The 12,954-nt window shown below is 41.3% G+C and overlaps 1 protein-coding gene across 1 annotated transcript; it reads left to right on the top strand.

Annotated features, from left to right (window-relative positions):
- Nucleotides 1-5,298: 5,298 nt before the first annotated feature.
- On the top strand, nucleotides 5,299-6,929 carry LOC121445700 (androgen receptor-like). The gene has a single exon (XM_041647846.1). It carries the CDS (start codon nucleotides 5,382-5,384, stop codon nucleotides 6,927-6,929), a length of 1,548 nt encoding a protein of 515 aa, XP_041503780.1. The 5' UTR covers nucleotides 5,299-5,381.
- Nucleotides 6,930-12,954: the final 6,025 nt, after the last annotated feature.

Raw genomic sequence — 12,954 nt, 5'->3', positions numbered from 1 at the left:
CTGAAATTGTATATGTCCAAATCATATGAGATAGACTAGGCAGGTTATATTTATACATTTATGAACATTATATATATATATATATGTGTGTGTGTGTGTGTGTGTGTGTGAGAGAGAGAGAGAGAGAGAGAGAGAGAGAGAGGGAGAGAGAGAGAGTGTGTGTATGTGTGTGTGTAACAATCATAAAGAAATAGGCTATAGATTTGAAAGTGAGTAGAGGTGGGATGGGGATTTGGAGGAAGGAAAGGTGAGAACTTATATAAGTATATTTTAATTAAAATAAAAATAAACAAATTAAGCATAAGCAAATATAAACCCTCATTTATAATTATTAATTAGATAAAAGCAAATTTAGACAAACTCCTTTACTCATTTGAGTAAAATGTTAGTATTAAGTACATGTTGACCATATTAAGTGTTGATGAAATTTTGAAATGAAAATTGATGTAACTATTTTAGAAGAACTTGATATCTTTTTACAAAAGTAAACATATAACTGCCCTGTGGGTCACCCAATTGTTTTCTGAGTATTATTTATTTAAGAGAAGTTAAATCATATGTGCAGATGAAGATTTTTGTATTAATGGTTATAGTATATTTACTAGCCATAGCCCCATTCTGAAAGAATAAATGTCTCTCTGAAAAGTGAGCAGATAAATAATTGTAATACAAGAACACAATGGAAAACTACTTAACAATAAAGAAGAAGGAATTATGTAGTAATCTATATAAGAGTTTGGATGGATATCAAAACATTATGCTTAGTGAAAAATGAAAGACTAAAAAGCACATATTTTATGATTCCATTGATATAATTTCTGGGGGAAAAGGCAAACTAATCTACATTGACAGGAAAAAAAAATCATCAACTGCCTGAGTGGGAAGCATGGGAGAAATACAAATAAGCACAAAATTGCCTGCATATACATCAGTTTGGTGTCTTGAATGGAGATACTCTTATCTGTAGATGGATATATTAACAAGTTTCAAAAGTTAGCAATTTGTAAAACCTTAAATATATACAGTTCATTGCATGTAAATTCTAGTTGTGTAAAACTACATATGATCCATCTGCCTGATCAATGCAGGACTGATTTTCAAAGGAAGAGATATTCAGGTAGGGAATGAGAGTGCCTTGAGCTGTATTGGAAGCAGTCAGATTAAGAAAAATAAACAGATGTGTGAAATATATCAGCATACACTCATAAGAATATGTAAATAATCGCCATATTCCAAAGGTTGTCTTGTTCTAGTTTTACAGAGCAACATCCAGGGAAAATTCCATTCTAAAAGCCCCCTGAATTTGTTTGAGATACTTACTATGAATTCAAAGAATCTGGGAGAACACCATGAATTCTAGTCAACTGCTATAATTATTTCAAAGGGAAAAAAAGAGTGGGATGAAAGAAGAGAAAAAACATTTTTTAAGTACCAATTTCTATCATATTCTTCAGTCGTTGTCTCTTGGTCATAAAAGAAAAGTTGGTAAACCAATATTTGAGTTGGGGATCAGAGTACAAAGCTCAAATAATGGGAATGTCCATAGTATGATCACAGTAGATAACTTTCCCCATCATGATAATATAATTGGTGAGAGTTTGTTTTGCTTTAGAAGTTAATTTAAAAAAAAATTGAGAAGACAACTCAATCTGGAAAGGTCTTGTGTAGCAAGCACGAGGGCTTGCGCTTGACCCCTAGCACAAATAGAAATAAAAAGCCAAGGAATGACACTGCACAGTTTGAACCTCAACAGCACAGAGGCAGAGACAAGTAGATCTCTGAGACTCATTGACCAATCAGCTTAGCCTATGCAAAGAGTTTTAGGCCAGTGAAAGACCTTGTAAAAAGAGACATGTTGAGTGTAGTCTAAGGAACAAAAGACATGCAGGCATCCTTCGTAGTCCTTTGGCTTTTAGCCATAAGTGTGTGTGTGTGTGTGTGTGTGTGTGTGTGTGTGTGTAAAAGGACATCTTTCAAACTTTCAGAATTCTTCCCTATTTGCAACACAATGTATCTCTTTTCACTCTCACACAGCCTTCTGAGGGGAGATATTTTAGCTTCAATTTTCTGTGAGGAAATCTGTAAAGACAACTTCGATGCTGTGGAAGCAACATAAACTTCAGACTATTTCATTCCTGGGTTCGAATGTTTGTTGCTCATTCACTTACTGGAAGGTAAGTTTTTCTCACATTACTTTTTCTGGCCTCTTTTCTACAAACGTCCCTCTTTTCTTTTGTGAACGTTCAGTTGTATGATTAGTGGCCTCTTTCACTGTCAATCTGTAAACAAAGAGTTCTCTTGGCTCTGAGACCCATGTTTATTTCATTCTATCATTTTGCCAGTTGATTCAATTCCCTGTAGTTAAAATAGTGAAAAATCTTTGGTAGATATGAAATTGTCATGACTATCCAAATAAAGTCTTCAAAATACCTGTGCATTTCAGCGCAGTACACGACTGAAAATGAGCCATTTTTCAGTTTGACAAATTTTTTTTTTTTTTTTTTTTTTTTTTTTTTTTTTTTTTTTTTTTTTTTTTTTGGTTTTTTCGAGACAAGGTTTCTCTGTGGTTTTGGAGCCTGTCCTGGAACTAGCTCTGTAGATCAGGCTGGTCTCGAACTCACAGAGATCCGCCTGCCTCTGCCTCCCGAGTGCTGGGATTACAGGCGTGCACCACCACCGCCCGGCTAGTTTGACAAATTTTTAACAACTTTGATTTTTGCCTTAAGGAGTGATTTATGAGAGTAAGAAAGAAAAAACAATACAGTACGGGCAACAAGGCCTCAACTGGTACAATCTCAGCAGATAATTTTTCACCTGGGACGGTGGAAGCACTCCCAGGTCATTTTGTCCTAAGAGATTACTTTACGACTATTTCGACTATTTCTCAAGAGCTGTGGGGCTGCTGAGAGTACAGCTAATGCAGCAAAAGAATGGAGAGCGGCTTTCCATTCTGTTCGTAGAAAAGGTCTGACAGTGCCCTTGCCTCACTTGTTCACAGGGGCCATGGAGTTGATCATCTACCCTTCTTTTCCCTGCTGAGGTTTGAATTAACTCATCTGGCCAAGAGGAATCTCTCAGTACAAAGGATAGCGCCTTACCCTCACCCTACAACCTTATATATGTGGAAATATCAAGTGGGATTGTGGTGTCCACCAGCCCCAGGATTTGGGAAGCTGGATCAGAAGGATCATGAGTTCAAGACTTTTCTGTTGTTAAACAAACAAACAAAACTGTCTCCAAAGAGAGATAAAATCTTAACAAACAAAACTCAAAAATAAAAAAAAAGCCAATTACAATGTTTCAAAAAAAAAAAAAAAAACTCCCTGTGCCTTCTGGGACAGAGACCTTGTCCAGATCCAGAGTTAGACGCTATTTTCAAAGGAAAGGGGGTTGGATCTACAGCCGGTCTATAAGAAAACCTGTGTAGGTCTACCCTCTACCTTTCTATTGCTCACTTGCCCGTACATTTGGAGTGTTCATCACCTTCACTTCCGCCTGTCTATCAACCCTCCGTAGCAATTTCTCTATGTAGGATGGTATTCAGGAGCAAACAATTTGGAAATCTCAAGGCATCTTTATACAAACAAAACTTTGGACAAATCCAAAGGTGCATTTGTGCAGGGCAAGTGTTTCTGACATTTGGGTTTGCACACTTGTCTGAATGATTTTCATTTTGTTTTGCTTTGCCTTTGCAAGTTTGGAGAAGAGAAGTGAACAGCGTCAGTTACAGGCAATTCCCAATAGGAAGAAGGGCAGTAAATAAACCAGAAATGACCTTTGGTTCCTTAGGCCCAGAGTTCCCAGAGCAAATGGCATAGTGTCAAGAATTCCTATCTACCTTACTGGGGAGTCTCAAAGGTTTCAGCAAGTGTTAGCTTGGCTGCCTTTTGTTCTGTAATTTGTTGGGACTCCCCCTTCTGCTTGTCTGGGTAGCGCCTGGAAAGAACCCCTAACTGCTACTGGTAGCTGGTACTTCTAGTGCCCCTTCCTCCTTCTCCCAACTACAAGAATCTGTTTTGGGATTGGGTTTAGGAAGGAATGAAATCCGGCCTGTGCTAGCCTTCTACAGAGTCGGTAGACTTGTCTGTTAAAAATCACTCCAAGTTAAAGCTTCTAGTCTGAAGCCCAAAACCTGACTCCCGAAAAACAAGGGTATTTGGGGAAGGAGGGTCTTTGGAGGCTACAGCGAGTCACTCCCGCCTTCACCCATACTACACAAGCACTTCGTACTTTAAAGCCACCCTGCGCTGGCTTGCGGTGAGAGGAGGGGAGAAAGGAAAGGGGAGGGGAGGGGAGAGAGAAAGGAGGTGGGAAGATAGGGAGGCCGGCCCGCGGGGGCGGGACCGACTCACAAACTGTTGCGTTCGCTTTCCACCTCTCAGCGCCCCCTCAGAGTCCCTGGGAGCCAGCCTGCTGGGAGAACCGGAGGGTCCGGAGCTAACCTGGAGGCTGAGAGGGCATCAGACGGGAAAAGACTGAGCTAGACACTCCAGTGCCATACGGAAGCTGAAGAGACACACCACACCAGCCCCAGCTCACTGACGGCCGACGCCTGTTGCAGCGCGGCGGCTTCGAAGCCGCCGCCCCACTGCTGCCCTTTCCTCTTCGGTGAAGTTTGTAAAAGCTGCGGGGGACTCAGAGGAAGTGAAGAAAGTGTCGGGTAGGACTACTGCTGCCTTTTCCTCCTCCCCTCTACCCCCTACCCCCTCCTGGGTCCCCTCTCCAGGAGCTGACTAGGCAGGCTTCCTGGCCAACCCTCTCCCCTACACCCCCAGCTCTGCCAGCCAGTTTGCACAGAGGTAACTCCCTTTGGCTGAGAGCAGGCGAGCTTGTTGCAAGGAAGGCTTTTGGGAGCACAGAGACTGAGGAGCAACAGCACTCCCGGAGAACCCCGGATTCCAGGTTCTCTCCCTGCACCTCCTCCTGCCAGCCCCTTACCCTGTGTTGGGAGCTAAAAATCAAAAGATGAAAAGGCAATCAGGGCTTCAGTAGTCGAAAGCAAAACAAAAGCTAAAAGAAGCCAAAAAGAAAAGAGGCCAAATCTTATTTGCACCTGCTTCAGTGGACACTGAATCTGCAAGGAGAGGATTTTCCTTTCCTCTCGTCAAGCTTTGAACATCTTTTAATCTGTTCTTCAAGTATTTAGGGACAGACTGTGGAACTAGCTGGGCAGATCCTGTCTAGCGCTTGCCTTGCTTTACAAGATACTTTGAGACTATCTGTGCGCTTTTTTTTTCCTCCTGCAAGTTTTCTTCCCTGGAGCTTCCCGCAGGTGGGCAGCTAGCTGCAGCTACTACATCATCAGTCAGTTGAACTCTTTAGAGCAAGAAACAAGGAGGCAGGATAAGGGAATTCAGTGGAAGATACAGGCAAGCTCAAGGATGGAGGTGCAGTTAGGACCGGGAAGGGTCTACCCACGGCCCCCATCTAAAACCTATCGAGGAGCTTTCCAGAATCTGTTCCAGAACGTGCGCGAAGCTATCCAGAACCCGGGCCCCAGGCACCCTGAAGCCGCAAGCACAGCACCTCCCGGTGCCTGTTTGCAGCAGCAGCAAGAAACTAGCCCCCAGCAGCGGAGGCGGCAACAGCTTGGCCAGGATGGCTCTCCCCAAGCCCACATCAGAGGCCCCACAGGCTACCTGGCCCTGGAGGAAGAACAGCAACCTTCACAGCAGCACTCAGCCTCCGAGGGCCACCCTGAGAGCGGCTGCCTCCCAGAGCCTGGGACTGCTACAGCTCCTGGCAAGGGGCTGCTGCAGCAGCCACCAGCTCCTCCAGATGAGGATGACTCAGCTGCCCCATCCACGTTGTCCCTGCTGGGCCCCACTTTCCCAGGCTTAAGCAGCTGCTCCGCGGGCATTAAAGACATCCTGAGCGACGCCGGCACCATGCAACTTCTTCAGCAGCAGCAGCAGCACCAGCACCAGCAACAGCAGCAGGAGGTAATATCTGAAGGCAGTGGCACCAGTGTGAGAGCAAAGGAGGCCACTGGGGTTCCCTCTTCCTCCAAGGATAGTTACCTAGGGGGCAATTCGACCATATCTGACAGTGCCAAGGAGTTGTGTAAAGCAGTGTCTGTGTCCATGGGACTGGGTGTGGAAGCATTGGAACATCTGAGTCCCGGGGAACAGCTTCGGGGAGATTGCATGTACGCGTCGCTCCTGGGAGGTCCACCCGCGGTGGTGCGTCCTGCTCCTTGTGCGCCACTGGCCGAATGCAAAGGTCTTCCCCTGGACGAGGGCCCGGGCAAAGGCACTGAAGAGACTGCTGAGTATTCCTCTTTCAAGGGAGGTTACGCCAGAGGGCTGGAAAGCGAGAGCTTGGTCTGTTCTGGCAGCGGTGAAGCAGGTAGTTCTGGGACACTTGAGATCCCGTTCACTCTGTCTCTGTATAAATCCGGAGTGGTGGATGAGGCAGCAGCATACCAGAATCGCGACTACTACAACTTTCCACTGGCTCTGACCGGGCCCCCGCACCCCCAGCCCCCGACCCATCCACACGCCCGCATCAAGCTGGAGAACCCTCTGGACTATGGCAGCGCCTGGGCTGCTGCGGCCGCGGCGCAATGCCGCTATGGAGACTTGGCTAGCCTGCACGGAGGGAGTGCAGTCGGACCCAGCACCGGATCGCCCCCAGCCACCGCCTCTTCTTCCTGGCACACTCTCTTCACAACTGAAGAAGGTCAATTATATGGGCCAGGCGGCGGGGGTGGCAGTAGCAGCCCGAGCGAGGCAGGGCCTGTAGTTCCCTATGGCTACACTCATCCCCCTCAGGGGCTGGTGAGTCAGGAGGGTGACTTCTCTGCCTCCGAAGTGTGGTACCCCACTGGAGTGGTGAACAGAGTACCCTATCCCAGTTCCAGCTGCGTCAAAAGTGAGATGGGACCTTGGATGGAGAACTACTCTGGACCTTATGGGGACATGCGGTAAGTTTCTCCTAAAATTGCCTACTTTTGACAAAGGGCACAGAGCAGCAGTTAGCGTTTTGGGGATCTAGGCAATCCCGCCCAAGGGAACACTCCGAGGGCTTCTAAAAGAGCTCGGTTCAGTTCTATAGGAGGGACTGTCCTACATCTGGAGCCCTCCTGGGGGCTGTCCTCTTGTGAAATGTTCCACCGAAGTCCAGGAATCTTTGTTGCGCTTCTGGGTGCTAATTGGTGCCCTTCGAGATTCCCCTACACTCCCCCCACCACCACCCAAATGTCTAAATCCCTCATTCAAATCTTTCTGATATTCCAAGTACTAATGTTTCCAAACTTAAATCCAATTGCATTAGCCATTTTCAGAAATGACGCTCATAAGTCCTTCACTATTTCCCCCTTTTTTCCTCAAAGTTCTAGAAACACGATCAAAAACGTGGCCAGTTGGGTCTGTTAGTATTCACCCTCTTGTCAGTGCACGGTCTTGGCATAATAAAAGGAAAATAAAAAGCAAAAACAAAAACCAATTTCGGGCCCATATCCTTCAAAGAGAGAAATTCTCAGAGAAAGAAAAGCCGCCGCGTCTAGTTAGTTGCTAAGGGCCCCGGTGTGAAAGAGTGCAATTTCTTCCCTGGAAACAACTTAACTGGCTGCTTAGAGAATTCAACAGGGCACTTTTAGAACAGGTAGATGGGGTAGCTTTCGTGGTAAACACTGGGCAAACTTTGCTCTCATGCATTTCTCAGCATTGGTTGACTGTTGGGAGTAATTGTGTGGGCGTTTTCTCCTTGGAAAGTGTTTTATTTTCTGTGTAGATTAGGACATATCAGAAGTCTCTATCTCATGCTTGCATTCGACCTTAAAAGAAAAGAATGTACCTTAAATGAATAATTTAACCAGTTTTGATTTTGACTCACAAGTGTTGCAAGCAAAACAAAACCGTAAACCATGCCCTGCGACTTGAGTGTGCTTGGAAATTTATACTGGGGATGGAGGAGGAAGGTACCTCATTATATTTTTCTTATCAAGGTTTGTATTCTATTTGGTTTTTAAAGTTTGTCTTACAGAACTTTCAAAGATTCATTGTATATCATTAAAAGTTTTTCAGTTAAGTTAGAGTGTTTATTTTTGTGATGAGTTTCACTGTGGAATAAAATATCTTCATTTTATGAGAATAGATTTACTTGGTATGGTTAATTATTTCTAGGCTTGTCAACTAAAGAACAGAGTCCCTCTTTTACTACAAACTTTCTTTGGTGGGAATGTCTAAAGTGTTTCCTAACTTAGCATGATGCTAAGGCTAGGCACCTGAGCCATCCCGTCTTCTGGATACCCCATCCTAACTTGCTCACTTAACAAGAAGGAAAGGAGTAGTTCTCTGTGTTTGTTTAAAATGTAGCTTTGAAAATTTAGCCTGAATTTCCACCAGGTGAAGAAAAACACTTCCTAGCATTTATATAGTGAGTATTCTGATTTTATCTCAGTTCTTAATGGGAGGGATATCTTCTCTATTAGGATGAGTATTATACTTTGAAGCCTCATTGATACTCTTTAAATTGTTGAGCTCAACTACTGAGAATTTACTAGAGTCAATGAAGTTCTGTCTAAGTGAGTCGAGTCGACAAACTCCATTTGTAAGATCTAGAAAAGTCATTTGAATCATTTTGTTGAAAATTAATCAGCTGATCTAATCAGCATGCAAACAAACTCTAAAATGGAAATACTTTATTACTTTCTGTTGTTGCCCCCTGACTTTGCAGGCACAATTAGATGAAAGGCAAAGACTTTTTAAAGGCAAGCCCAGAGCTCATTCCCTCTAGATGGCATGCATTGTGTGCTGATTATGAGTTTCAAACCTCAAAATTCTGGAAGCGTCTCATAACTTTTTGGGCTCCTCCTTTTTTCAATTGTGTGTGATCATGAACATTATTAGTTCTACGAGAAAGATTTTTTTAACTTTTTTAACTTTTAACTGAAGCAGCAACATTTCTACCAAGCAGAAAGCAGAAGCTGAAGGTAGTCCTATTCTTTTTCTTTTTCTACTTAGTTTAGCATATGTTTTGAACAGAAGGAAAAATAAAAGTAATAGGTCATATTTACAAGCCTGATGATATTTTATGGCTCTGTTTTCTCTTGGAGATCAAACAAGACTACAACTTCGCACCACAATACTGTGGCAAACATTGATCTTTACAAATTAGATCCCTAAAGAGCCCATGCAAGAATTTGAATTGGGGTTTTGAGAAATTACTCAGAAGCAGAGTGAAAATTAACATTTTTTACTTTTTTGTTCTAGCATTCACAACAGGCATTATTTTAGTAGTGCTTTGGCACTGGTGAGTTTTGCCTGTTATTATTTTTTCTAAGTAGGGGATTTTATCATTTCTCATTTCATCTACATTCTCCTTCCTAGTTACCAAGGCATTTTTCCCAGCTGTCATATAAGGAGTGGGTTGCATGTTTTCTTAAGCAAAATTTTGCTTTAGGATCAATGATTTCTGCCTCTAAGCTTTCATAATCAATATACTTGAGAAGGAGTGTCTGTCCTCTATAGTCAGTAAACATACAGTGAGTTCTTCCTGAGTGCCACTCATCAGAACCTGATGTTAAATAGCCAAGTCAGTTGGCATCCCATTTGAAAGTAACCACAGAATGCAGCCATGGCAGGACCCTCTTGTGTAGGCTATCTCTCTCAGCTTGGTATTGTCAGTAGTAAACGTTTTCCATGCAGCTTAGAGATTTTCAACTGTAGATTTGGTTTGGGGTACTTTCCTGGCAGTGCTAATTTTACTTCAGAGTTTCATTCATTGAGCTGATACTAGGAAATAATATATTGAATTTACTGCCACATTAAATTTTCTTTGTTGTTTTTCCCTCACTGTTTTAATTTTTTCATATGATTTACATAAATCCTTTTAAAACAATTTTTTTTTCATCTCCTGATTTGTACACGTACAGTGGCCACTCTTGGTGGTATTCTTGGGTTGAACATGAACAATTTATTATTATTATTTATGGTGATATTATGATCATTGCTTTCATTTGGAGCTCTGTTTAAGCAAGGAAGAGAATGCAGATTAGATGGAACAAAGCAAGAGACTCTATAATCACATCTGAACTCAGGATACTGAAAAATAATAATAATGAAAAGCAAACAAAAAATTACCTTTTGTGATGTTTGTAAGGGCATAAAAAGGAAATCTTTCCCCAGCCCCCAACTCTGCCATTTTTTCTTTGTCTGCAGCTTCCTCAAATGCTACCTATGCCTATTTCTCATTTTTTTTCACTCATTTCATGCCTTTGACATTGAAATATAAACTCTTTCTACCTCTCAGGATTTGTTTTCCTCATTGCACCTGTGGCATGCCCCTAAAGAATCTCTCTAATGAAAATGTGCCAGGTAGAAGATCAGATGAACCCAGTACTTCTCTTAAGAATAGATCTCAAGAAGGAACTGTAGAAAGAATAGCCTCATAGCAGGATATTTTACCTTGAGATTAGAGAAAGGATCAACAGTTGTTGGGGAACTCATGTGACAGAGCTTGCATAAATTGAAGATTTACTAAAGTATTTTGCCCCCATCCTGGATGAAAGTGTATATGTGTGTGTCTGTATCTGCGTCTGTCTGTCTATAATATAATATAATATAATATAATATAATATATATACCATATATATATGGTACTGCCTTGTAATACTGGGATTTGGATCCAGGGCCCTATGCACTGAGCTATCTACACAGCCTATCTTAATCTGTGTCCTTTCCCCTCTGTTGGCCCTATTGATATTCTCTAAGACACTGAGAATAATTATACTCTCCCTTTCCCAAAAACTGTCTGGATCAGTATCTATTCATCTTTTGTATATGTCTAGATCAGCACTCATCTTCAGTGAGGGTGGTCAGGTAACATGCAAATGATCATTGGTAAACAAAAAAATTAGTTAGAAAATCACTATCCTTCAGTTACACTGTCAACACTTCATCAAGTTATGTGAAATTCATTATCCTTATGCTAAACACAGCATTGACTTTTAAATACTGACTTGTGAATTATTACACAATTACCCCCCTTTGCTGTCCTTTGTGGTATATAATTGTACATTTTTATGCATATCCAGTATTTTCCAGTTTATTCGCTAATACTCACATAACTTCAAGTAAGCCAGAAAGGATTAATGTTCTGTTAACTCTTTTGCTCATAGTCAGAGTATTTGAAAGTTACATTTTGTGTATCTGTTGACCGTTTGGGGAACCCTCTCTGAAGTAGAACACAAAGCTTCTGGAAGCTTCTTGCCAGACTCTAAAGTTTTAGATGTTAACTCAGTAAAGGTAGCATTTAGTGTTTTCATCACGGAGCTGAGAGGGCACAGATTATGGTTTGCAAACTCATGAATGATGTAGCTCTTCTCTCTCACACTGACTGCTGCAAGTCTTCCAGACACATCTGAGTTGAGAATGCCTCACTCAGATAAATTTATAACATTAAAGTGCTGTTAGTCAATAGATAATGTTGCCAACTTAGATTATGTAGTAGTACCAGAGTTCTATTTTGTCAACAACAGCTTAATTGAGACATGATTCACAATCCATATAATTCACCTATGTAAAGTGCTTATTTCAGTGCTTTATAATAGTACTTCCTGCATTATGGGTCCATTATCACAATCTGTTTTAAAACATTTTATTCACCTCCCTCAAAAACCTATGTGCTTGGTAGCAGTCACCCTTCTACCCTCCCCCAACTCTAATCTGCTCTTAGTCTCTATGGAGTTACTCATTCTGCCACTTCATATAAATAGAACCATGCAATACTAGTTCTTTTGTGACTAGGTTCTTTCCCCTGGAAATGGAATTATGGATGGTTGTGAGCCACCATGTGGGTAGCAGAAACCAAACAAGGGTCCTCTGCAAGAGTAACGAATGCTTCTAAACAAGGAGCTGTCTCTCCATCTCCCATGTACAATTTTTTTTTGTGAAAATATGGTTTCAGATATTTTGGGTAAATAATTAGTAATGGAAATACTATGATTTTAATCATATAAGAATATGCCAAGCTGTTTCAAAAGTGTCCACATTACTTTAGAACCCAAACAGAATTATATGAACACGATATTTTCGGTATATCTTGCTAACACTTATTATCAATTTTTATTTTATTTTATTGTGTATATGTGTCTGTGTGTGCATATATGCTCATGTGTGGTTATGCATCGAGGCCAGAAGAGGGCATCAAATCACATGGAAGAAGGTTATGAGCCACCTGATGTAGGTGCAGGATCAGAGATCACCTAGAAGCATAGCAAGTGCTCTTTAGAATTCAGCTGTCTCTCCAGGCCCATCATATTATTATTATTATTATTGGTGTTACTATTGTTTTCGAGTGAGTGTAACACAGCATCTCACTGTCATTTTAGTGTGTACTTTTCTAAGGACAATATTCAACATATTTTATGTATTTTTGTCTGTTTTTATCTTTTTTATCAAAATGTCTATGCATATCTGTTGCTCATGTTTAGTTGGGTTGTCTTTTCGACATTGCATTATGAGTCCTTTAAAACATGTTTCGAGAAAAGTCCTTTCATGGGTTATGGTTTGTGGATATTTGTAACTTTCTTGACAGAACCCACTGAAGGAACAAATTTTAAAATTTGATAAAATTCAGTTTATCCACTTTTTTCATTTTGAATTTTTCTTTGAGTGTTTCATATTAAGAAGCTTTCCTTAATCTAAAACAGAAAGATATATCCCTATGTTTTCTTCTATGAGTTTTCCAGTTTTAGCTACTTATATTTAGACCCTAGATCATCATTGATTTAATTCTTATATATGTTGTGAAGTAGAAGTCCAGTCCCATTTTTGTGCATGTAGGTATCCAGTTTTCTTGGAATTTATACGTCAGTCCTTTCCCATTTAACTGTCTCAGAATTCTTTGTACAAATACGTTAACCAGGAATGTTATGTATTTCTTGACATTCAACTGTATTCACTGGTCTATATATCTTACTCATTTAATTTCTACATTATTTAGATTACT

The sequence above is a fragment of the Microtus oregoni genome, unplaced genomic scaffold (genome assembly GCF_018167655.1).
Source record: "Microtus oregoni isolate MIOR12 unplaced genomic scaffold, Mior012 000326F_ref0000147, whole genome shotgun sequence".
In the NCBI taxonomy this organism is placed as follows: Eukaryota; Metazoa; Chordata; class Mammalia; order Rodentia; family Cricetidae; genus Microtus; species Microtus oregoni.
Note: the sequence above shows the minus strand (reverse complement) of the source record. Positions and strands in the feature narration are given on the sequence as shown.